At 25.7% G+C, this 25208-nt stretch overlaps 4 protein-coding genes and 2 non-coding genes across 8 annotated transcripts; 4 read left to right on the top strand and 2 right to left on the bottom strand.

Annotated features, from left to right (window-relative positions):
- The first annotated feature begins 1574 nt into the window (after positions 1-1574).
- On the top strand, positions 1575-5507 carry LOC122851820 (sodium- and chloride-dependent glycine transporter 1-like). The gene is made up of 12 exons (XM_044151286.1): positions 1575-1934; positions 2623-2909; positions 2970-3055; positions 3322-3454; positions 3528-3766; positions 3873-3997; positions 4088-4200; positions 4284-4412; positions 4496-4595; positions 4681-4781; positions 4843-4995; positions 5135-5507. The coding sequence occupies exons 1-12, from the start codon at positions 1787-1789 to the stop codon at positions 5291-5293; spliced, it is 1773 nt and encodes a 590-aa protein (XP_044007221.1). The 5' UTR covers positions 1575-1786; the 3' UTR covers positions 5294-5507.
- On the top strand, positions 5358-11879 carry LOC122851821. 3 transcript variants are annotated; one of them, XM_044151288.1, is made up of 6 exons: positions 5358-5666; positions 8868-9018; positions 10149-10289; positions 10430-10564; positions 10676-10822; positions 11215-11879. In XM_044151288.1, the coding sequence occupies exons 1-6, from the start codon at positions 5500-5502 to the stop codon at positions 11380-11382; spliced, it is 909 nt and encodes a 302-aa protein (XP_044007223.1). In that variant the 5' UTR covers positions 5358-5499; the 3' UTR covers positions 11383-11879. The 3 variants fall into 3 exon arrangements, with proteins under 3 accessions (XP_044007223.1, XP_044007224.1, XP_044007225.1); XM_044151289.1 differs by lacking the exon at positions 5358-5666 and adding an exon at positions 6915-7056 and having other exon boundaries at positions 11215-11784; XM_044151290.1 differs by lacking the exon at positions 5358-5666 and adding an exon at positions 8642-8766 and having other exon boundaries at positions 11215-11784.
- A 241-nt stretch (positions 11880-12120) lies between these two features.
- Positions 12121-13271, top strand: LOC122851819 (venom allergen 5-like). The gene is made up of 5 exons (XM_044151285.1): positions 12121-12272; positions 12364-12531; positions 12603-12684; positions 12791-12923; positions 13043-13271. The coding sequence occupies exons 1-5, from the start codon at positions 12162-12164 to the stop codon at positions 13209-13211; spliced, it is 663 nt and encodes a 220-aa protein (XP_044007220.1). The 5' UTR covers positions 12121-12161; the 3' UTR covers positions 13212-13271.
- A 4535-nt stretch (positions 13272-17806) lies between these two features.
- LOC122853601 lies at positions 17807-17925 on the top strand. Its single transcript, XR_006373938.1, has one exon. It is a non-coding gene; the product is annotated as a 5S ribosomal RNA (ribosomal RNA).
- A 248-nt stretch (positions 17926-18173) lies between these two features.
- Positions 18174-18292, bottom strand: LOC122853575. Its single transcript, XR_006373914.1, has one exon. It is a non-coding gene; the product is annotated as a 5S ribosomal RNA (ribosomal RNA).
- Positions 18293-21701: 3409 nt separating this feature from the next.
- LOC122851818 (oxidoreductase OpS5-like) lies at positions 21702-25176 on the bottom strand. Its single transcript, XM_044151284.1, is given in 10 exon segments — positions 21702-22308; positions 22390-22423; positions 22518-22742; positions 22812-23033; positions 23113-23308; positions 23403-23590; positions 23662-23866; positions 23938-24502; positions 24610-24874; positions 25019-25176. Coding segments are annotated over 10 exon segments (2112 nt in total). The 5' UTR covers positions 25125-25176; the 3' UTR covers positions 21702-22202.
- Positions 25177-25208: the final 32 nt, after the last annotated feature.

Raw genomic sequence — 25208 nt, 5'->3', positions numbered from 1 at the left:
AATACAATGATTTCGATTGATGTAAGTGCATGGGAGTGTTTAATTACTATAATGTACGTTGCAATAGAACAATATCAAGAACTTCACAACATTTTCAACAAAAATCGACTGCTGGTAAAATAATTATTAAATTTGACATTAAATTTGTCAAAATTAATTGTCACTGAATTTTTTTTTATTCTCAAGAATCAAGATTAAGGTGATTTTGATAAATCCAGCACAAGCGATGGTCAACAAACCAGCAATACTACTCGTTCTTGCAAGATGTTACATTACATGTAAGTTAATTATTCATTTTAGAGAAAAAAGCAGAAAAAAGTTATAATAAATTTTAGGTGGAGAAATGACGGAGGAGGTTAGAGAAAACGCAGAGAACTGTTGAAGAAATGACGGAAAAAAGTTGGTTGGAGGAATGGCGGAAATTTCAACCAGGGTTCACCCTTCTTGTATACGCAAATGACCACTAAATTCTCAGTCATTAAATATATGCACAGTATTTTCAATGTAATTAATTGTTCTATGTAATTGACGACGTTTCATAACATTTTCGTTATCTAAAGAATCAGATGTATCAAGAGAATCATTACTTGATGACATATCATCAACTGGACCATCATTATATCACCAACCAACATACTCTAGAATCAGTTAACTAAAAATAATATAAAATTATTTATCATTCGCAATTAATATTACTTATTATTGAATTTTAATTACTCTAATTTAATTACATCAATTGCTTCAGCTACATAGTTTATAATTTCTCAACCATTACACTTGCTATTTTTAGTATAATATTATGTATTCAATATATCACAATAACTTCAATCGTGAAGGAGCGCCTCATTTTTTTTTATTTTTACTCAGCAAATTTTTCAGCTTTTTACTCCAAAATTTTGATATCTTTTTGTCTATTTCACGTGAAAAGACGTACGTCTTTTGATTACTTAAATTATGAACAAACAGAATAAAAATTTGAGGCTTTTTTCGGCATATAAATAGTAAATTTATGTTTTTTTTTTATCTTTCGGTTATAGTTTAACTTTTAATTATTGTCGAAATAAGCGAGATTGTTAAGTCAACAATCGAAATCAACTGTATATTTGTCAGTAATAAAAACCTTACGCATATTATAATGCTATTTGTTTATTTCACGTGTTAGTGTAATGTTCCAAAATGTTTTTGATGTTAGTAAATTTGTATTAAGTCTATTGAGTTAATAAGCTTTTTAAATTCAAGGTGATAACGATTTATCAGTGTCTGATAAATTAAATATAACATAAAGTTTAATACAATTACTAAAAAAAAAGCTATCTTACATAAAACTATGAGGCTAATAAACTAAGACAATAAAGAAATAACCCTACAAAACAATAGCGTTTTGCATCAATTTATCTTATAATCAAAAGTTTTGTTCAATGAACAGTGTATATTAGCATAATGCACTGTTATCTATTTATATACGTAGTAATGGTAGTAACTATCACTACAATGATAATATGTCAGTTAATATTTTTCATCTGTAAATGTAATGTTCCAGTCATCATTACTTCATACTCAGTCGGGGTCTTCATTGTTCCTCAGTACCACACTGTAGTAAGATAGTTATAGAAGCCTCGTTCCATTTATTTTATATCATTAAATACATTATAAAAAAAATTACTTAAAAAATCAAAGTAGCCATGAAAGTTTAAACAAATATTTTTTTTTAATAAAAAAAAATAAAAAATAAACAAAGAAACGATATATATTTTTTAAGTTGCAAATATTTATAAATATTAAAAATATGTCAAAAAAAGACGAAGTTCAAGAAGAAGTTCCAGAACGAGGATCATGGGCTAATAAAACGGAATTTATACTTTCATGTGCAGGTTATGCGATTGGAATTGGTAATGTGTGGAGATTTCCTTATTTATGCTACAGAAATGGAGGAGGTAAATATTTTATTTATTTAAAAAAAATAAATATACTAGCTTTATTCAAATATAATAAACTTATTAATTTAATTTTTTTTTGTGAATATTTTTAACTCAATTAATTATGACATTAATATCAAAAATACTTCCTCAATTTTATAAATGTATTTTATGATTTTAAAAACGTTAAATATGTAATTTTATGAGAATTAAGAAATTGGCAACCCACGTTGGTGTCATTGAAAGTACGGTACCGGAAAAAATTATAAAAATTTTGTCTATTTTAAGAATTCTCAAAAAATTATCTAAAAATTATCAACATTACTTGAAAAATAATAAAACAAATAAATATATTAATAAAATTATTAACTTGTAATTTGGAAATTTATATTTGATTATTATTTTTAAAAATTTTATAATAAACTGTGTAAAAGAACAACCAAGTTGTAAAGATAAAGGAAAAAAAAATATGTCTCTCTAAAGACTTTTTATTACTACACTTAAGCATGAACTATTTTTATTTCCGTGTCAAAGTGATTTCCTGTCGAGGGAGCAATGACAATTTACTTGAAGCTTTTATTGTTAAGTATTTTTTCATCCAGCTACATATAAAAAAATTATTAAGTTATTATATTAAAATTATTTGACATAAATAAAGACATAATAATTATTTACTTTGTTTTTTTTTTTTTGAATCTTAATTCAGGTGCATTTTTAATACCATATCTTTTGATGTTATTTCTTTGTGGAATACCATTATTTTTTATGGAATGTTGTATGGGACAGTTTGGTGGTACTGGATGCATAACAATGTTTCGAATGAGTCCATTATTTAAAGGTGCTGGTTTTGCAATAGTCATTGTTAATTTAATTTGTACAATGTATTACAATGTTATTATTGCTTATCCATTGTTATTTATATCAATGTCATTAAGAAGCAAACTACCTTGGGAAGACTGTGATAATCCATGGAATACACCAAGTTGTCTCAAGGTAAAATTTAAAATTCAATTTAAATTTTTTTATAATTTTATAATCACTAATAAATTTTAGATTGGTGATATTAGAAGTACAAACAAAACGAGTCAAATTGAAGGATTACTAGAAAAAGTAAGCACTCCAGCAGAAGAATTTTTCAGGTAATTTGATGATAAAAAAATAATCTAATTTATTGTTAGAAGTATTTTATTATTATTTAAAATCTTACTAATGGTTGTGTTGATTAAATAATTAACTAAATAATTATTAAATATAATTTGAAACAATCTTTCAAGCTCATTCAAGTTCTTTATCAAGTGTCATAATTTATCAGCTATATAAAACAAATATTAGTCATCAAAAAAGACGAACAAAGTCAACACTTTATGATTTTAAATTTTTTATAATTTAATTTAAAAAATTACAGTCGTCATATACTTCAATTGTCACCGGGAATTCATGAAATGGGTGGAATAGTTTGGCCTTTATTTATATGCAATCTTATATCATGGATAATTGTCTTTCTTTGCATTTGTAATGGCGTCAAAAGCGTTGGAAAAGTACATTTTTTTATTAAAGAAACCATTTAATAAATGAAATAACAGTTAATAATGATGTATAAAATAATTGTAGGTTGTATATTTCACTGCAACATTTCCATTTGTCATACTTTTTATTCTACTGATAAGAGGTGTAACACTACCTGGTGCAATTGATGGTATATTATTTTACATAACTCCAAAATGGACTCATCTTGCAAATTTACGTGTCTGGGCCGATGCAGCGGTACAAATATTTTTTTCACTTGGACCTGGATGGGGTGGAATTGTTAATATGGCAAGCTATAATAAATTTCGAAATGATAACAGAATGTGAGCTAAAAAATTTCGTTTAATTTTATTAAATTATTACCGAGATTATTACCAATTTTTAATTAGTATAATTTAGGTTTTTTTAATATATAATTATTGCTTAAAGGGATGCAATTTGGATACCAATTTTAAATTGTGGAACAAGTATATTTGCTGGATTTGTCGTATTTTCAGTACTTGGATTCATGTCACACAGAACTGGATTACCAGTTGCTGCGGTTGCAACTGGAGGTAATTTAAAAATATAATTTACACACTTAAAAAAAAAAAGAAGATAATATTATACAATTAGTTTAATCTGTATTTATAATTTTTATTTAGGACCATCACTTGCTTTTGAAACTTATCCAGAAGCATTGACAATGCTGCCATTTCCTCAAGTATGGTCAATTTTATTTTTTGCAATGTTGTATTTTCTCGGGATGGACAGTTGTGTAAGTTTTTAATTTTTAAAAAATTTATCAACATTTAATCTTTATAAAACGAAGTTTAAAAAAGTAATAATTTTAAATTTTAGTTTGTTCAAATTGAAGCAATAATATCCAGTGTAACTGATGCATATCCTCATTTGAGAAAAAAAAAACACTTGGTAGCCATGGTGTCAATGTTTGTCCTTTTTCTCGGTTCAATAGTTTTTGTAACAAATGTAAATATTTTTTCACAATATATATATATTTTATTTTAATATTATTATCACGATATAAATGATATTCTATTTATTTAATCAAGGGTGGAATGTATCTTCTCCAACTGTTCGACTGGTATGCTGCATCAATTTCAGTTATTTCAATTTGTCTCGCTGAGGTCATTGTTGTTGGATGGACATATGGTAATACTTGTAATCATATTTAAATATCAACAGACATATGTCATGAAAAAAAAAAAATAATAACGTTATCGTACTTGTATCGTAGGGTGTGACAATTTCGTGAGAGATGTTGAATTTATGCTGGGAAAAAAATTGAATCCTTGGTGGCCAATTTGCTGGAAATACATAACACCAACAATATTAACGGTAAATTTACATGCAATTAATATTGTAACATAAAAATAACTAAGTATATTTTTGTTATTAGTTTATTTTTATAACAACAATAATCTTCAATACAAGAATAACATACAATGGAGTTCAGTATCCTGATTGGGCTGTTGGCATTGGATGGTGTTCAGCACTAGTCAGCATGCTTTGCATACCTGGATATGCACTATATTTTTTGATAAAAAAAAAAGTAATTATTATTATCACCAAATTTAATTGCTATTTAAAATTTTGATGTTATTTAAAAAAAATTATTTACATTATTTACATAATTTTGCATGTCAATTTAAAAGTTAAATAATTTGTAAAATGTGCTTTAATTATTTTAGGGTACACTTAGGGAAAAATTGAAGATTGGTTTTAATCCAACCTCTGAATGGGGACCACAAAAACAAACTGACAGAGAAGATTGGAAAAAATATTTAGCTGAAAATACAAAAACTTGTGATTCATCAAATGTTGAAATAATTAAATTAACAAGTCTATGAATGTTTTATTAAAAATTATTAAATAATAATAAATTAATTATTTTATTTATGATTGTCAATTGTTAATTATACTTAAATTAATCTAAATTCAAGTCGTATCATTTACAATAACCCAAAATTCATGTAATCATTTAATATTAATAAATTCAAAAAAAAAAAAATAAAAAAAAATATATAAAAAAATAATAAAAACTTAGATAAAAAAAATGACAAATTTTAAATTATCATCAGACAAAATTAATGAAAAAAAAATGAATTTTAAAATGAAAAAATTACAAAAAAAAATTGTCGAAAATCAAAATTTATTTTCATCTTCTGTTGATCCATATGACAGACCACTGAAATGGTGGGAGAAAGAATTTATAAAATATTCGTAAGTAGATTAAACATATTTTTTATAATTTTAATGAAAAAAAAACCATCTAATATTATAATTTTTCAACCCAACCTAAACGAACTTCAAAAAATTAAAAATAAAATAATACCAAATGTAGTAATCTCAGAAAAAATAATATCGGCGATATCACGGAAATTCTTTACTTTATCAAACAAGTAAAAAGGATAAGAATGTTAATAAAATACCTGTCAAAATTTACACAAACTTATTATTAGTATATATAACAAATCAATGTCGAGATAATATTCATTGCCTGATTTAAAAAATTCAAGTATACACATGCACTAAATTAAAAAGTTAAAAAAAAAAATAATAATAACAACTTAAATTTAATTATCAAGATTATTTTTTCTTTAATTGAAAGAATCTATAATTTTTTTTAAATTAATTAATTATAATTACACATTCTAGTACATAAAAATAATGAACATTTTAAATAATTAAAGTTGGAAATTTATAAACATAAATTTAAATTATATTTTTTTTTATTCAAACATGTTTAAAAATTGCTCATATTGTTTTTCTTCTGAACAACTTGTAGCAGTAAACGAGCATTTACCCTGCAAATAAATAACCCTGTATATATATTTATTAATATATAAAATTTAGAAAAATCACGCGAACTAGCGTGACAAGATGGTGCAAGCACTTTGATGAAATAAAATATCACTTTAAATCGATGATTGTCTATTCCATCGAGGGCAATAATGAAAATATACTGAGTTGTTAGGGGTGTAAATTATCGCGTGTATGGTGTCATGATGTTGTGTTGTATATATGATAAGGCAATATACAACAACATCCATATAAAACGTGACAGGATGCCCGGTTATCCGCACCAGTCTTTCAGAGGGCCTCGCATATATAGATTCACCTGTCGTGTTTATAACATGCTCACTATAAAATTTCACACGATTTTTGTGGAAACAATTATTTCACAACTCAAAGAAACGTGATAGAAGTAAGGTGGTCTAAACTAAAGAAATTTTTCAAGTTTTTCTTCTACTGATAAATAATAATAATAAGTAATTCAAATAATTTAAAATTTTTAAATTTGACAACAAAGTTTATTTGTATTTGTGTGTACTTTAGTTGAGTGTTTTTTTTAATTTTAAAAAATATTGTGTGTGATGATGATTCAACCATCGGGTGGTGGTTTTTGGGCAACAGTTGAATTATTGGTTGATGGAATTCAAGATTTATCAAGAACTGAACCTTGCAATGATGACATTGAAGAATGGCTTGAGACTATGGCTAATAAAGTTAAAAAATTGAAAAGAAAACATGATTGGGTTATTGATGACAATGACGATAATGATGATGATGATGATGAAGAATTTGACGAGTTGGATTTTGGTTCTTGTTGGTCAGTAGATTTTAATTATAAAACATCAAAACTGTGTTGGAAAAATATACTTATATCCATTTTTTAATTAAAACAAAAAAAATAGATGTCTAGTTGACTGACAACCTTTTTTTTTTAAATAATATTTATCGAAATCTAGTTACTCGGGGATTTTTTACAAATTTGTCGGTAAAGAATCTTCAGTTGAAAAGAAATATTTGACATTAGGGTATAGATTTTCATTTGAAAATTTTTTTATGTCAATAAAAAAAAAATAGTCTCAAGATAGAAAACAAATATAAAAATAGTTGAAAATCAAATTGAAATCTTTTCATTACAATAATCATGGAAAAAAAAAAATCATTGTTCTTTTGAATCCTCTTTGTTTGTATTATTCAAATCTTTCGAAAACCAATACGTATGAGACATCTTTTGAAAAAAAATTCTCAAGCTTAAAACAAAAACTAAATACTTTTATTTTTTTTTTTCTTCACAACTTATCGAACGCTTACATGAATGTCCCTTTTGCGTGAGAAACAATTTTCAACAGTGATCATCTTAATATAAATTTAAAGGACCTTCGCTTGTCTTTTTCAAATGTAAAAAGCGTTTTTGTATCAAATAATCGATACTCTATTTCTCTGAGCATCGTTCCACATTTATTGCATCTACTTATTTATATATTTTTTTTATTTTTTTATGTCACAATTTAAACTTAAATAGAGAAAATACTTTTTTTTTGTTTTTGTCTATTATTTTAGAATTTTTATTTCTTTCTATTCAATCACGTTATGCTCATGTTCTTTTTATTTTATTATATTTTTATTGTTCTATTTATTTTTTCTATTATATTCTAAATCTAAATAGTATTTTTAGTTTTTGCTGTCTTTCTTTTCTGTTTATCTCATTCTATTATGTGACTATAAATTTAGACAAAGAAAAATATAAAAAAATGTAACTATTTTCAACAAACAAATGCAAACAAAATTTAGTTGCAAGTTGTCCATTCTGTGATCAACATGGTAGACCTCCATGAATTTTTACTTCTTACATTTTGGTGAGAATATATAAATTTTTATCTTTTAATGTCAATACAATTAAAATAATTTAAATAAGAAAGAAGTAAAATATTCAGTTATTAAAAAAAAACAAATTTGATAAAAGTATAAACTCATTTAATTTATAATTATCTCAAATAATCTGATATAACAATAACATTTTTTTAAACATCAAAGATAAGAGTTTTTATTAAGATAAAAATTTATTTGATGAACAAAATAAATATATTATTATCACACCGTTCACGTTCGTGTTTACTATGTCAAGAATTGTAATTGAGCACCACCTCCTTCTGTCCCACCCCGAGCATATAATTATTTTTCGTGATTTCTAATATCAGTGATGAATGATGTTGATGTTGTATTGACACTTTTGTCTACTTGATCTATCAATAATTATTTCTTATCTTGTTTTCAAAGCAATATTGTTTTTCCCAACACTTATTATTTTTTAGATTAATATTTTTTAAAGGAAAATAACCTTTTCTTCTTCACGATTATCGGGCATGCCTTTTACTGATGTTTGTACACGTTAGTCTAGTCACGAACATTATTTTTGCTTGAATAGTCGTTCAACAAATTCATTTCAGTTGAGAACTGAAGTACATACAAATTACATGTGCATCATTGGAAAAAAATTTAAAAAATATTTTAATAAATAAATTTATTACATGTAAATTTAAAGAAAAAAATAATTTAATTATCATAATTTTTTAAGTACATATCGTGATCAAATATTTGTTTATTTTTAAAAGTAAATTTTTTTTTTTTTAGCTTCAGTAATCCACCAGTTAGATCACGTCTGGAAATGTTGATGGGAAGCAATGTTGTACGTTTAACGGATAGAAGATATATGTTAAGGTTGATGGAAAAAATAAATCAGGATTATGAAAAGAATCAACAGTGTCGAATTGAAGAGAGAAAGGTAATGTATCAATCATTAAATAATAAAACCCAATACATTTTAATTAAATAATTTCTATTTACTGGACATAAATTTTACTTTTAAAAATATCTATGAATTTATTTTTTGAAATAATGATAAAATAAATTTTAAGTTCATCAACAAAGTCCCTAAAAAAATAAGTAAAAAAATTCCCTCAATATTTATTTTTTAGAAATAAAGTAGGTCAAGTAAATTTCATATTATTCAGTACCTGAATTTTTTGTTTAGCATTATTTAAAAAAAAAATATCATAAAAGTCGAATAAATCAAATGAATAAAATAATAAAAATATTACAAACAGAAAAAATAAATTGAGCATTTATACTGATAGAATTTGATATTTGTTTTTTTTTTTTTTTTTCTCTAAATCAATAAAACCAATATTTCATATACATATAGTTTATCATTGGATGAACGTATTTTAAGCTTTTAAAATAATATAAAAAGAGGTAACTTGAAAATCAAATTATTCACAAATAATAGAAATGGAAAAATTAAAAATTCTAGCTGCATAAGGGTTTGTCAATTTTAAAAAATATAATTATCAAGAGCATGGGAATCATTGACCTGAAAAAATTGGGAAGAAATCAAGAAATTCTAATCTAATATTTTTTTTTTTTGTAGCATAGTTGATAAACGAATAATATGAGAAACGATATATACTTGTAAGCACCAGTATATATTCATTCACTCATATATTTTTAAAAATATATTCATTATAATTCATGTCAAACACAAATCGCGGGACATGATCAACTCGATAAACATTTGAGTGTGTTAGCATTTTGATATTAAAAATACAATTTTTAATTGTTGTAATTTGAATATTTTTTGCAATCTTATTTTTGGTACTAGAGACTAAAAATAAGTACCAAGTGTATTAAAATATATCAGCAGTCAGCTAATAATAACATACAATCATCATTATATCATTTTTTCCGACAAATATTAGTTTTATAAGAAAGCTAGATATACCAATGATCAAATTTCTCACAACTACTTAAAAAAAAACGATAGTTAATTTTTGTTTTTATCATTTATGAATCTATATTTATTTTCTTATTTTAATTATATACTTTAAATGTAATTTATCTTGTAATTTTTATCAGAAAAACGAACTTATGAGAACAAAAATGATGATAGTAAATCGACTGATACCAGTTCAAGAGGCACCAATTGAAATAAAAAAATATCCACTTTTTCAATTATATCTTTATTGTGACTCAATTATTCGAGAAAAACGAAAAAAGGTAAATTAATTTGAAGAAAAAATAAAAAAAAACTAAATCATTTATAATTCTTACATATTTTTATTTGATTAAAAAAGAAAAATAAACAAGTTTATGTTATAACATGTGATGATGATAAAAATTAAATTTTATTATTTCAGAGATCAACAAAACAAATTAAAATTGCACAATCACTTTATCGATTGCTATATCCAGTTAAAGTAGAAGAGGAAACAAAAAATCAAGAAAAATATGCTTACATGAAGCGAGTTCATATTGATGGTGTTCCAGAACTTGTAATGTTTTTTTACTTAAATTATTAAACAAATACAAAATGTTAAATAAGTTATGGATTAATAATATAGTATAGAAAGTTTAAAATAATATTTAAAAATTTTGTCATTTAGATTCCATTAACATCAGAGGAAGTTGCAGCAATTGAACTTGAAAATGAGGCAACAAAAGATATTGAAAATGGATATATGTTACCTCAAGAAGAATACGATAGACTACACTATGAAACAAATGAAATTAAAGAATTTCGTGATGCACAGGTTTGTTTAATAAATTCCATTAAAATAAACAACATACAGCAATAATTATTAATAAAATTAAATGATTAGTTTTATATTTGATTAAATTTATTATCACGAAAATGCAAGTGATAGTCATGCACTGAAATGAAATATTTATTTCAATTTGATAAGAGGGTATTTTAAATAAGCCAAAATGAATTTTTATAAGATTATTTCATTTTTAATTCAAAAAAAAAAATATAAGAAAATAATTAAAATGTTAATTTACATGAACTTTATTTATTAATTTATTTTTTACAACTTTAGTGAAACAAATCTAGTTAATTAAAACTTAAAAGTACTTATTTTTATATATTTCATTATTTGATGAGTGAGTTGATGTATTTAATGAGTTTTAATTAATTTAACAGAATGTCGAGGACATGTATGCGAGAGCTCACGAGATCCTTGGAATATTATACTCATATATTGATGATGGTCGATATAAAAAACCTGGTCATCCAGAAAAAATAATAAAATCTGAGTCAGATATCGAGAAAAATGAAGAGATAATAGAAGATACAGATGGAAAAATATAAATAGATAATTTACTGGATAAGTTTGTTACCGATATTTTTAAGATGTACCATTTGAAGTTAGTACGATAACTGAGCTTTTATAACGAATTCATTTCTTCAAACCCAAAAAAATAATACGATTCAATTAATGAAAGATCAAATACTTTATGAAAAATTTAAATAATACAAATTTGGAAAAAGTTTGTTGAAGTTATATCAGATGAAATATGTTGCATTAGTTAACTCAATATATTTTTTCAGTTTGAGGGAAACTTTTTTGAAAGTTTTCATGTAACAAAGACGATGCTTTTAATTGATGTATTTTAATATTTAATTTTTTTTTTTACACCTTGTAACATTATCGTTGAAAAAAAGTAAAATAAAAATTTTTATACATATTTTTCCATGTATAGACATGTTAAATCAAAAGCTTATCTTTTTGTCGTTAAAAATACTGACATTGAAGTATGTAAATAATAATTATAAAAAGGTAAATTAAATTTTTCGGTTCTTGTTGATAAGATTATTTTTTTATTTTTTTGTTTCAATATGTATATTGTTAATTTTTAAAAATGATTATTTTCGAAAAAAATATGTTTGATGTCAGTATACTAAACCCGGAAACAATTTTTTGAAAAGATAATGCACGGAAAATTTTTGCACAAATTATTTACAAATTTATCATAAATCTTCTGTGACATAAAATCGTTTTTTTTTTTTTTTATATAAATACTTGAAATTTTGCTGCTATTGTCACATTCAATTGTTGAATTCAATCTGATCGAAAATATCAATCCAACATGACTGCTCGGTTTGTAGTTGCAGTAAGTCTTATTGCTTTTTCTTACGCAGACGATTGGTGCAATATTAAATCGTGCAATGGAAAATCCCAAACTATGTGTCTTTATCCAGTGAGTATATTTTAACATTTAGTTTATAAAACAAAAAAAAAAATTGACTACTTGTTTACACGAATTTAAATGTTTATTATTTTTAATTCAGATCGATCAACCAGGAGCAGCTTGTAATCGATTGGATTCAAAAAAGTTGAGTGATGATGATAAATTAGAACTCATACACGTTCATAATGATTTTCGAGCCAAAGTTGCAAGTGGAGGGGAACAACGTGGATTAGGTGGTGGTCAACCTGCTGGAAACATTCCATCACTTGTGAGTTATTCTACTTTTTAATTTATTTAAAATATTCAATATAAAAAAAAACCCAATTTTTCATAAAATAGGTTTGGGACGAGGGTCTAGCTAAAGTCGCTCAACGATGGGCAACTCAATGTAATTTCAATCACGATGAATGTAGAAATACCGGTAAGTTTTTGTACCTGTAATATTTGAAATAATAATCTTCAAAAAAAGATTAAATAATTAAAAAGAGTCATGTAATATTAAATCATCCTAAAATTCATCTGTACAGAGACATTTGAAGCAGGCCAAAATATTGCCATTCAATCGGCTTCTGATGGATACGATTCATCCATGACTAAACTTGTGACAATGTGGTATGATGAAGTCAAAGATTTTGATCCACAAAATGTCCAACACTATGTGTAAGATAATTTGTTTTAAAAACTTATTATATGATTGTTTATTTTAAAATATATAATTGTCTATTTTTTATACTCAAATATGAAGTATTTTATTAATTATATGTTTTTTTTTAATTTAGATTTGACACGAAAACTGGACATTATTCTCAGCTAGTTTGGGGAACAACACGTTACTTTGGTTGTGGTATTGCTAAATATTTTGATGGACAATGGTACTCTACTTATTTAGTATGCAACTATGGCCCATCAGGTAACTATCAAGATGAACCTGTCTACAAAACTGTCTAAAAATAAAAATTCAATATCATTTATTTAAACAACAAATGCTAGCTTGCATTATAATATTTATATTTCTTTTTTTTTATTATGTACTTATTTGTTTTAAAAAATTATATAATTATTTCTTTTTTCAACACACTTTTTTGATACATTTTCGAATTTAATAAAACACTTTAATTGCACCATTATATATTAAAAATTTGAATATTTTTTACTTACCAATATATTCTTAGACTTAACTTATTATTATTACTATTATTATTATTCATCTTCAAGTTGACAAGATGTTAGTGTGTCTCTTGATGTCGGCTATGATCCTCTAAATTTAGATCTAGATCAAGGAGGTTTTTGAATATCATCCATCATCATCGTCATTTTTGATTTTTTTGTTAATGGTTTAGGTACGTATGATTTTCTCAAGAATGATTTTTTTGATCCTTTCAGTTCTTGATGAGGTTGTACATCTGGTATACCATAAACTTCTTCTGGAAAAATACTTGATGAATATTTATTTAAAGTATCATGAACATTTTTTGTTACTGTTATGAATGTATCAATATTTGCTTTAACATCACAATCTGGAATTTCTCTTGTATTTACAAATACTTCACTTGTTCCAACATTTGGTACACCGTAATTATTTGATGGCATTATTAATTTTTCATTGTTTCCACTTGATGTTTGATAATTATCAACTGATGATAATTAATTTTTTTTAATGAAAATTCGAAAAGTTGCAAAGGCTGATTACGGAAATGATTGATCATTTATAATTAATAATCATAGTTTGATTGCAAAGGTAACAATGATTTATCATCAACTGTATCATTAAAATTATAGAAAAAAAATAATGAAAAAATACAACTCATGAATCAAAACGAAAAACGAAAGTTAAAAATGAAAAAAAAACATGTTAAAAGAAATAGTGATGCTGATGAAAAAATTAAAGCTTATAAAAAATTTAAAATAACTAAAAAAAACTCTTAAACAACAGTTAATTTTGTATGTTTTTTTTAATTTAACATATTGTCCACAATATTTTAATTTTCGATCAATGAAATTTTTTAGATATTCGAGTGATAATTCAAAATGTTGCAAAGGCTGACTGCAAAGCTGATGAATCATTTATATATAAGACTATAGTCTTTAATGATAATTCGATTGCAAAGGTAACAAACTTGCATTCATTGACATTCTCCTTCAAGATTCTTCATAGATTCCATAAACTTTTTTTTTGCTTCTCCTCGACAGTTGAGCTCTGATTTCACGTTGAAATTTAGATCATCGATGATGACCTTCTTAAAAATATGCACTGAATCTTTGAGTTTTATCAAATTATTAATCATCAAAGGCTTTTCATCGACTATACTTTGAGCATTAACATCCGTTGCATTTTTGCAAGAATTATCAAAATCTCTAATTTTATCAAAATAAGATGTATTTAGCTGAAAAAAAAATGATTCCAATTTAAAATAAACAATTATAACATTGAAAAACTAATTAAAACAATAAATAAATTTACGGTTTTTGAAAAAATTTTATTCTTTATTGTAGCTGTTGATAATCTTTTAGCAATGCATTTTTTAAACTCTGTAGAATAAAGATCACTAATATTTTGAATTTTTTGCTTGATTGCTTGGCAGTTCTTGATGAGTTTGTTTGTCGACTTGCCAGTTTCCCCTAATTCATGGCTGGCAAAACTTGTATTCACATTTATATCGTATTCAATATTCTCGAGATGAGAAATTATCGAACTTGTCTCATAATATTTTATACTAGTATTAAATAGAAGGGATTTTTCTTCATCCCAATAATCCATGATCATTTCCCAATTTTTTTTCATCCGGTACATAATAATGCAGCTGTTATTCTACAGAAAAAAAAATCAAATATTATTCATTAATTAAAAACAGATATAACAAATAATAAAAATACAAATCAATAAGAATGTACTAACAACAGTCCAATTTTCCGGAGGTACATATAATAAATCACTCAAACTATAATTGATAGTTTCTGCAATTAGTCTTTCTTGAGTATTGTAAAAATCACGAGAAATATTACAAATATCAAATATAGAATTTACATCAAACAAGTTGTCGTTTTTTCGACATCCAATTTTTTTACATTCTCCATTGTTGCATATATGATCAATATCATGAGAACTATTTCCACAAGAAGTGCCATCAATAACATTTCCAAAACTTATTAAAGAGCTTAAGTCTCCATTTACTTGACAAGTCAATGTACAAATTTTTTTCGTGTCTGAAATATCAAAAATTTAAAAAATTCAAGATTCAATAAAAAAATAAATTACTACTATATAATATAAGTTTTATGTACTAGAAATTAATTTTAAAAAATACCTTCTGGATCATAAAAAGCAGACAAATTTCTTGTCTCATTATTAAATTTAGAACACTGTTGTTGTCTGAAAATAATAAAAATTTATATGTATAAAGTCAGTTGATATGTATACTATGATACTTTTATCAATAATATATAAGTTAATTTAAAATTTATGCCTAAAATCAACCGCCGTTTCAGGACATGGCATAACGTTACAAATTTCAAATCGTACTTTTTGTCCAACACAATAATCTCCACCATATTCTGGTTGTGGATTATTACATTTTCTCATTGCTTTTTTTATACCAATACCACAACTTCTAGAACAATTGCCAACTGGAATCCATTCACTCCAGCCACCATGAATAAGTTTTAACTGAGTCTCTTTAATACAATCATCATCATAACAAATTTTTCCATCACCACATGGAGTGAAATCAAGCATTGGCCTATCGCTGTCGACATTTGAAGTTTTGTTTAATGACCAGCATCTAAGTTTTTCGCATTCTGTTTCAATAATCAAAGCATTAAAAAAAAAAAATAATATTAATTTGATAATATCAGTTTGATGCATAGCTATTAATAATATACATACGATTGATTGAACTATTTAATGTGCGATCATCAAATATAAAACCTGGACCATCAATCATTTCACATTGTTTATCAAGTGAATAAAATTTACCCAAAGGTGGTTCATGACTTACATCAATAAATACTTTTGGTTTATTATTTAGCAAATATTTTTTCTTGCTATTGTAAAAAATAAAATTTAAGCATATATTTTAATAAAATATAGCTGACTTCAAAAGTTTATCAAGAATTAAATAAGGTAAAAAATAGTTTATTCCATACAATATAAAAAAAACTGTTACCTTAATAAACGAGCAATGGACATTTGTGAACAGATTGACCATATCAAAGGAGCTCTTCCACCAATAGCCATCACGTGATGTGCTTTACTAAACAATATGTTTTGTTTACATATATCCTCTTCAAAGTCATGTTTTGCACCAATGCTGTCAAAAAATAATATATTGATTGTGGAAAAAAATATCAACAATTTGTAAAATTATAAAAATGTCAACATTATACTTACGCATGACCAATTTCGTGAATCATTACTGGTATTGTTCTAACACCATTATCATGCACAACAATATGACTAGGAGCAATATACTTATCACTAAACGGGCTTGTTGTGCCTCGTGAGTCCCAGCCATATATTCTAGAGAAATTATTTGCTTACATAATAAATAAGACTTGATTTATTTCAAAATATTGAAAACACTTTACCTTGTAAGAAGCATGGCTATGTCATAATTTTTCGTACTATCTGGCTCTTCATCAGTCCAGTCTATAAAATCCATAATGAGAAAATCATACTGGAGTTTTTTTTGCAATATAACAGTTGGAAGATATCCTTCCATTATACGAATATCCGTCAAGACAATTTCAATTGGAAGACCAATAGAAGGATGCTTGAACACATTTGAAGCCTGAAATATTTAAAAAAATTGAATAAATTGAGCTCCATTATTCAAGACAATTCAAATTAAATATATAGATGACATTATTCTTCCCAGTTACTCATGAGTTACAAACAAGAACGTCAGTCAAATAAGATTATTAGTAATAATAATTTATTACTTTTGCCATTAGCATTTTGATGTGTATCGTCAAGTTTTCTTTATGATAATCAACCATCGATGGATCAACAAAAACAACAATTTTAATATAATAAGGCAACGAAAAAAGTTCTGTAAAAGTTAATCTTTCTGATGTTGATGACAGCTTACTAGTAATTGATGTGATATTCAAATTAATAGTAAAGTTATAACCTGCAGTAAAAATATATAAAATGATTCAAGTTAGTATTGAGCAGTTAATGTGAAATAAAAAAAACAAACTTACTGTCATGATAATCAGTGAATAAAGAGTGTTTGCAGATTTCATTTATACAAACATGAAAAATTTTATTATCACAAGGTGTACCATCAATTACTGCACCAAAATGATCCAGTTTATTATTTGCAGAACAATATAATTGACATGGTTCTCCTTTAAAATTTAAATATGAATAATAAAATTAAAAGAAAAAATAAAAGAGACATATTTGAATGAGATTACCAAATGAGTGCAAGAAAGACATAAAGAAGAAAATGTAATTGACAAAACATGAAAGAGAAAAAAAATTAAAGAATGAGAAAGAAATGGCAACTGCTCATATTTGTTTTAGAGTTCCATGATTTTCAGGTAACGACCATATCACGATGAAAATACCAGTTCTCGTCCGATCACTGAAGTCAAGCATCGTTGAGCGTGGTTAGTACTTGGATGGGTGACCGCTTGGGAACACCACGTGTCGTTATCTTTTTCTTTTTTTTTTGAATTTTGATTTATCAATTGATACTTTTTGATATCGGAAATTAAGGGTGTTCGAACGAGAATTCAAAACCAACGAGGATACCACTAGTACACTTTAATCTCATAATAAAAATTCCTAAAATTTTACATGGTACTCCTCACTATTTGTTGAGTTGACCAAATAGACTAAAGTCTATAGCGTTAGATCCTTAAAACTACTAATTAATAATTATAAAAAAAAAAAAAAAAAGAAAAAGATAACGACACGTGGTGTTCCCAAGCGGTCACCCATCCAAGTACTAACCACGCTCAACGATGTTTGACTTCAGTGATCGGACGAGAACTGGTATATTCATCGTGATATGGTCGTTATCTGAATTTACTGATACTCCAAAACAATTATAACTAGTTTCTTTTTATCAGAGGCATTCCATCTGATCGAGATCTTTCATTGGCGCCTTATGCGAACTCTTTATATTAATTATTATGGAAACTGTGAGTGGGATCGTGAGAAGTGTAGAAAAACGAATGCTATACGGAGAAGGCGCCTCGCACCTATCCCACCTCCATAAAAAATAGTATTAAAAAAAAAACCTCACTGTTAAAAATGAATGATGTCCAGTTACGCTTATCATCATTAAATCGAGAACACTGCTGATCTCTAAAAAATTTAAAATAATAGTTATTACTAAAGTACATCATTTTCATAGTAAATTTAATTACATTGATTTATAACTGTAAATATCATTTACCGTGTTATTGGCATAAAATTATCAAAAGTGTCAGGGCATTTATGATTGTTACAAGTTACATAATGAAAAGTTTCTCCAATGTCAGAATTAAATCTTGTATCATTATGTTGACGAATTAATTTTGTTTTACCACCACCACAAATTTTGTCACATTCTTCAAATTGTTCCCAAGGACTCCAGTTTATTTTGTTACATTCACCACGATAACAGAATGAATCAATATCACATTCAATGCCATCTTGTCTAGTTAAAAAAATTTGTTTTTCCAATGTAGAATGGAGTTTTTTTTTCCCCGAACATTTTACTAATGATTCGCATTCTGTAGAATGAATAAGTTAATTTGAAAATCAAGATACAAAAAAAAAAAGTGTCTTATTATTAATAGAGTGTCTTAATATTATTTGACTTACTATTTGTGGTAGTCTGTGATAAATATTTTGTATTATGTATCATTTTACATAATTGCTTATTGGAATAAACATCATGGAAAAGTAGTGCTTCACTCAGATAGAAAATACTTGGACGGTCATGAAGTAAACAATTTCCTTTATCAGTACTGATAATATAAAATAAAAAATTTTCATAAATTTTAAATTGAAAAATATAATATAAAATAAAATAAAATAATCAAATTCTCATAAGTCTTACGCAAAAAAACTATCAATGATGTTTCGAGAACGATTAGTCAATCCTTCATTTAAATGTATTTTTGATTCTTCATCCATGTTTAAACTATAAAATAAAGGATATATCTTTAAAAACATTTAAAATATAATATATAAATTTCCTTTGTACAAGATTCAGAAAATCCGGATAAATTAATTATTAATCTAATAATGTTGTTGTTGTGGGAAATTAACTATCGATAATAAAAAAAATAAAAAAATCAACTCATTTTTTAATTTTTTAATCTGATCATAAACTAATATCAATCATTTAAGTTATTCTATGAATTTGAAAATTTTTTTCATCATGCTGTTCTTCACAAGGGGCTGTAAGGAGTGCACTATTCAACTTTTGTGAATTCTGGAGGACCGATGACAGTTGTAATTTCTTTAATAAGAAGATACTCACAAGTCACCAATGACATGATTAATCCTTGATGTTGTATTATCACCGTCATCAACAACAACAGCACATGAATTTTTTTGATAACACATTTCTCCCTCTGAAACATATCCTTTGCACTTACTACTATCATCATCACCATCATCCTTTCCGCACATATTTATTCTGAAAAAAACAAAAACACATTAATCCTCAATTTTGTAAGACGTTATTTATAATTATACAAATCATAAATAATTTAAATGAAATGTTTTAGGATGTAAAAAACGAAAAAAAAAATATTGACCTTGTTAAAAATATTGCTACATCAAATCCATTATCATCTGATATTCGCTGTTGGTTTTGCCATTTGCAAAACTTGTTGAGAGTTTCATTTACGTTTGAATTATTAGTTGTGACAAATTTCTCTGTTACAATTGTTATTTCTGTTAAAAATATTCGAATTGGTTGTCCAATTGGAAGGTGTCGAAATGTTTTTGATGTCTGATCATTATCATTGTTAAATTTTAAAAAATAATCATAAAATTAATATATATTTATGACAATTGCATTGGTAAAAAAATTTCTCCGGATTTTTTCGTAATTGCTATCTTATTGAAAATCTCAAAAAATATTCACAGTAATCTCAGAAATATTTTACGTGAAATAGCATTTTTTGTTTATCGAAAAGAAAATTTTTTTACCAGGGTAATGATTTATGCTGACTTAATATTACCTTATTCATTTGTGACACGACGTGTCTTGTTAAATTTTGTTTATAAAATTCAATAGTTGAATTGTCAACAAATACAGCAACATTAATGTAGTACGATGGCTTTTTGATATCAATTGTAGTTTCTGGAATTATTATATTATATGATCTTTATAAAATAAAAGCATTGATTCACGATATTTTTTATGTGGAAGTTATTATTTTTTAACATTACATCAAGATAATATTTAATTGGTTTTTTTTTTTTTATTTTTTTTGTGTAAGTTTGCAAACTATATTTAACTGTTCAAAAGTTATAACAATTTTTTCCTGGTCTATAAAAATATAAAATAGATAATAAAACACAGGAAATGCGTAGGCAAAGATTAATTTGATTTTTATTTATGCATAGATAATTTATTTTTCATTTACGAAACAAGGATACAAAAAAAAAAAAAAATGTCCTTGAACATTTATGTATATAAATATGAAAAAAATTTATGTTAAATGATATTTTATTTTCTTTACTCAATAATTACTTATATTTTTTTGAAATTAAACAGTAAGGAATTAAAAATTCCTTTCGAAAAATGGTGCACCTGTAATCTTTTTTCTGATATAAAAACGAAAAAAAAGTTTAACAAGCATAAAATGACCATATATTGTTATTAAAAATACAAACTCACCATTGTCGTTTTCACCCGATGAATCAGCTGAAATATTCGAAAAAGCGATACCAAATAAAACAACACCAATCGGTGATATCTCAAACCAAGTTTTTAACATTTTGAAACAAATTGAAATATTCAAAATGTTGAAGTTTATTGTCTTTATATATTCACTGAGAAATTATTTATTTTGTATTGATCTAAAAATTTGTAAATTAAGTTGAGCATTAAAACCCAACGACTGACGTGTAAAGAATCTTTTTTATTTATTTTCAAATTTGCAATTGTTATTTTATTATTTATTATATAAAAGTTTTTATTTCTTCCTGGATTATAAAATATAAGAAATACCTTGATAAAAAATAGCTCAGTTTGCTATCTAATATAAAGTCATCAATATTATATACAAAAAATTATTATTATTTTTTTTTTAATATTTCAAAGAAATGATAAAAAAAAAAATATGTTCTTAAAAATTAAATAAAATAAAAGCTATTATAACAATAACAATTCGCTCTCATGTCATTTGTTATTCTTTCTTTATTTGCTATTGATAAAATAAATGTATTTTTTATCGTTTGAAATTTTAAGGAGCAAGATATTGAAAAAAAATTATTTCATGAATAAAAATTCTAGTGTTTAGGTTTAGTTCTATTATTTTGATATTGATGCATTGTCGATATATATATTCGGCTCTGTTGGTATTCATCACCAAGCTAATTTGTTATTTCTTAAATGTATAATGTGTATATCTATTTGAAACTGTGAATATGATCATCAGCCGTAAATATCATCATCACCAACTATAATTCGATATACTGCAAATTAAATTTTCTTTCATTGAAGAACATTCTCCTCCAAGACTTTTCATAGATTTATAAACTTTTATTTAGCTTCTGCTCGACATTTGAAATTTAGATAATCGATGATGACCTTTTTAAAAATATATGAACTGAATCTTCGAGTCTTATCGTATTATTAATTATCAAATTAAATTTTTATTTAAATTTTAATTTAAAATGAATAATTATAAAATGATAAATAAATTTACTTTAAAGTGACTGTTTGTAGATAGTGGCATTATTTTGTTGTTATACAACTATTTTTAAATTGGTGGCTGAAAGTTTCCACACGTTGGAAAACCAGGTGGAGTAGGTGGAACATCGTTTTGAGTGCCAACATGAAGTACAAACGACATTCCATTCATTAAACTAAAAAACATAAATAAAAATTGATCAAACGATTGATTAAATATAAAAAAAAAGTAATGAACAACTTTTGTATTGACTTACTGTGGTACTATGTGACAATGATAAAGCCAATCTCCTGAAACAATTAATTTTTATGATGAATAAATAAGCTATTTGCTTGGTAATATTGATAATTAATTAATTGATAAATATTGTTTAAAAATATTAACCTGGATTGTTGGCAATAAATCTAACAATTGTGTATCCATTTGGTGGAACTGGCAAAGTGTCTTTCACTGGAGGTCGACTATTGAATTTGTATTTTTGTCGATCAAGTTGCAATGCTTTATGTATATTTTTTGGTGTTAATTTGACTTTATCCTGTGAGCCTTGAGCCATTACATGAAAACCATATCCATGCAAATGGAAAGGATGTGATAAATTCGTTGTTCTATCTACTAGAAAACAGATGATTTAAAATATATCTTAAAAGGATTTAAATTTATAATAATAGTCAAACTTACCGTCGTCATATATGATAATTTCAACAGATGCATTCAATGGTATATCAATGATGTGTGTACACTGACAAACTGGTTGATTTTCACAATGCTTTGGCTTTTTTTTTCCATTACAAATTTCAGATTTAGGAATGTTATCATATTGTGTTAACAAGGGTGATGTTTCAAGACGATTTGTTATTCCATCAACTGACGGAACGACTCCGTCTGGTCCTCCAGTTGGAGCTATTAAAAAAGAAATTAAATGATTAGGTAAATGTTTAATAATCAAAAAATATGAAAATGTGGGAAACATATTACTTACCCTGGAATGGACGATAAGTACCGGGTTCAAAAATTTCACTTTTATTGTAAGCATAAAACGTAAATGGCAAGAAAAATTGTACATCTGTTTTCTCAGCAAGAATTCGTGGATTAACTGAATCAGCTGATTCTAAGTTCTTAATACAAACAGCTGTAGGATCACTGCCATCGCAAACTTCATTGATATTATTTAATATCTAAATTTAAAAAAAAAAAAAAAATAGTTTTTAATATTAGAAAATTCAAATTGATTCATGTCAAATGTATATTATAATATTTTTGATATATTACAATTCCAGTGGCAATGGGATTATTATAAGTTGGTCGTGCAAGTTTTGGTTCTGTTAATTGTGAGCCTTTGTAACGAAGTATACCAAGTTGTATTATTTCTCGGTCAAAACAAAAGCCAATTAATCGTACTTGAATCCAATAATTTCCAGGTTTTTGATTAGCGTTGATAATAAAATCATAACGTTCGGCTTTGAAAAGAAAAAGACGAGTTAATTATGTTACTTAAATGATTCAATTTTTTATACTAATTAATGTGTACCTGGAAAAGATGCTATTGTGTTGACTACTCGAGGTCTTACATTTTCCCCATCAGTTGCAATAACTGTTAAATTATGATTTTGAATTGAAAATTGTATAGGACAATCCCAGCTAATAGTATTAATCATACGAAAACGATATCTAACTCCTGGCTCAACATTTATAACAGCGAGTGGTGTTGTGGTAAATTTACCAGTAGCTGGATCCTAAATTATTATTTAAACATTCATTATCAAATTTTTATTTCAAAAGAAAAGACAAGAAAAAATAAACTTACAAGCCATTTTCCTTGTCCATTAATGAGCATATTATCAGGTAATTGACCAAGATTGGATCCACCAGCTGGACCTGGATAATGCTCATCAGGAAGTGAATGCATCCAATCATTCAAAAAAATATGAATATCAAAACCATCATAATCATATAAATCACAGTTATTATCATTTTCTTTAGGCTGTCGTACAACAATGACACCTTCAAGCAATTTAGCTTGTTGAAGACCAGCATGTGAATGCCACCAGTGTGTACCAATGTTTTGTGCTTTCCATTTATATCTAAATGATGTACCACTTTGAATTGGACACTGTGTTACAAATGGCGCACCATCATAATGTTGATAATTCATTTGATAAATACCATGCCAATGAATAGTCATATCATGATCATGAGCCATATTTTTAACTTTAACAACAACCAAATCACCAAGACAAACTTGTATTGATGGCCCTGGAAACATTCTATTGACAGTTAATATTCCAGAAATATTGTAACCATCACCATAAACACATTGGCAATCACTTGTAATTGATGAATTTGTTTTTGGTACACATAAATCACACGCTCTAAAAATTATAATAATTATTATATATATAGATACATAAGTTACTTAAACAGCTGGTAATATTTATGATAAGAAATATAAAAAAAAAAAAAATCTTATTTTATTTACCCGCCAAGCGTGCGATAGTATTCAATTGTTCAATCATAATAACATAATTTTGGTGGTTCTCCAGCAATACATTCACGAGCGCATTCCTCTGGTGATGCCACAAATCCCCAATCTTTTACCCACTGACCAATTTTAATTTCATTAGGTTCATCAGATTTTTGATCGTCATTAGCAACTTGTGATTCAATGTCAGCTAAATTTTCTCTATAAAATTTATGTGTAGTCCATTTTTCTGAGTTTTTATTATATGATTTAAATTCATATGCTATTAATAATAAAAAAATATTAAATAAATAATTAATAATTTTGAATAGTTATAGTAATTAACAATTTTAATTAATTGTTGAGTTGTTTATATAATTATATTTGCAGAAATATTATAAATTGATTTTATCTGTTGACCATTTACCTTTCAATTTCGGACAAGTATCGTTTTGTACTTTTGTATCATTTGATGATTCTTCAGCGGCAAAAATTATGGTAATCAAACCAAGTAGTTTTAAAATAATTAACATTTTAAACAATTTTATAGTTAATGAATATTATTAACCGGCAACTTTGATTCAATCCACTAATGAATTACGCTGATGAATATTTTG

The sequence above is a fragment of the Aphidius gifuensis genome, linkage group LG3 (genome assembly GCF_014905175.1).
Source record: "Aphidius gifuensis isolate YNYX2018 linkage group LG3, ASM1490517v1, whole genome shotgun sequence".
Classification (NCBI taxonomy): Eukaryota; Metazoa; Arthropoda; class Insecta; order Hymenoptera; family Braconidae; genus Aphidius; species Aphidius gifuensis.
This window is presented reverse-complemented; position numbering and strand designations above follow the sequence as displayed.

Coding starts and splice junctions, on each gene's coding strand:
- LOC122851820 (XM_044151286.1), top strand. CDS start 1,787: ATGTCAAAAAAAGACGAAGTTCAAGAAGAAGTTCCAGAACGAGGATCA. Junction 1,935..2,622: donor ATGCTACAGAAATGGAGGAG/GTAAATATTTTA, acceptor ATCTTAATTCAG/GTGCATTTTTAATACCATAT. Junction 3,998..4,087: donor TGCTGCGGTTGCAACTGGAG/GTAATTTAAAAA, acceptor ATTTTTATTTAG/GACCATCACTTGCTTTTGAA.
- LOC122851821 (XM_044151288.1), top strand. CDS start 5,500: ATGACAAATTTTAAATTATCATCAGACAAAATTAATGAAAAAAAAATG. Junction 9,019..10,148: donor GTCGAATTGAAGAGAGAAAG/GTAATGTATCAA, acceptor AATTTTTATCAG/AAAAACGAACTTATGAGAAC. Junction 10,823..11,214: donor AAGAATTTCGTGATGCACAG/GTTTGTTTAATA, acceptor TTAATTTAACAG/AATGTCGAGGACATGTATGC.
- LOC122851819 (XM_044151285.1), top strand. CDS start 12,162: ATGACTGCTCGGTTTGTAGTTGCAGTAAGTCTTATTGCTTTTTCTTAC. Junction 12,685..12,790: donor CGATGAATGTAGAAATACCG/GTAAGTTTTTGT, acceptor TCATCTGTACAG/AGACATTTGAAGCAGGCCAA. Junction 12,924..13,042: donor CAAAATGTCCAACACTATGT/GTAAGATAATTT, acceptor TTTTTAATTTAG/ATTTGACACGAAAACTGGAC.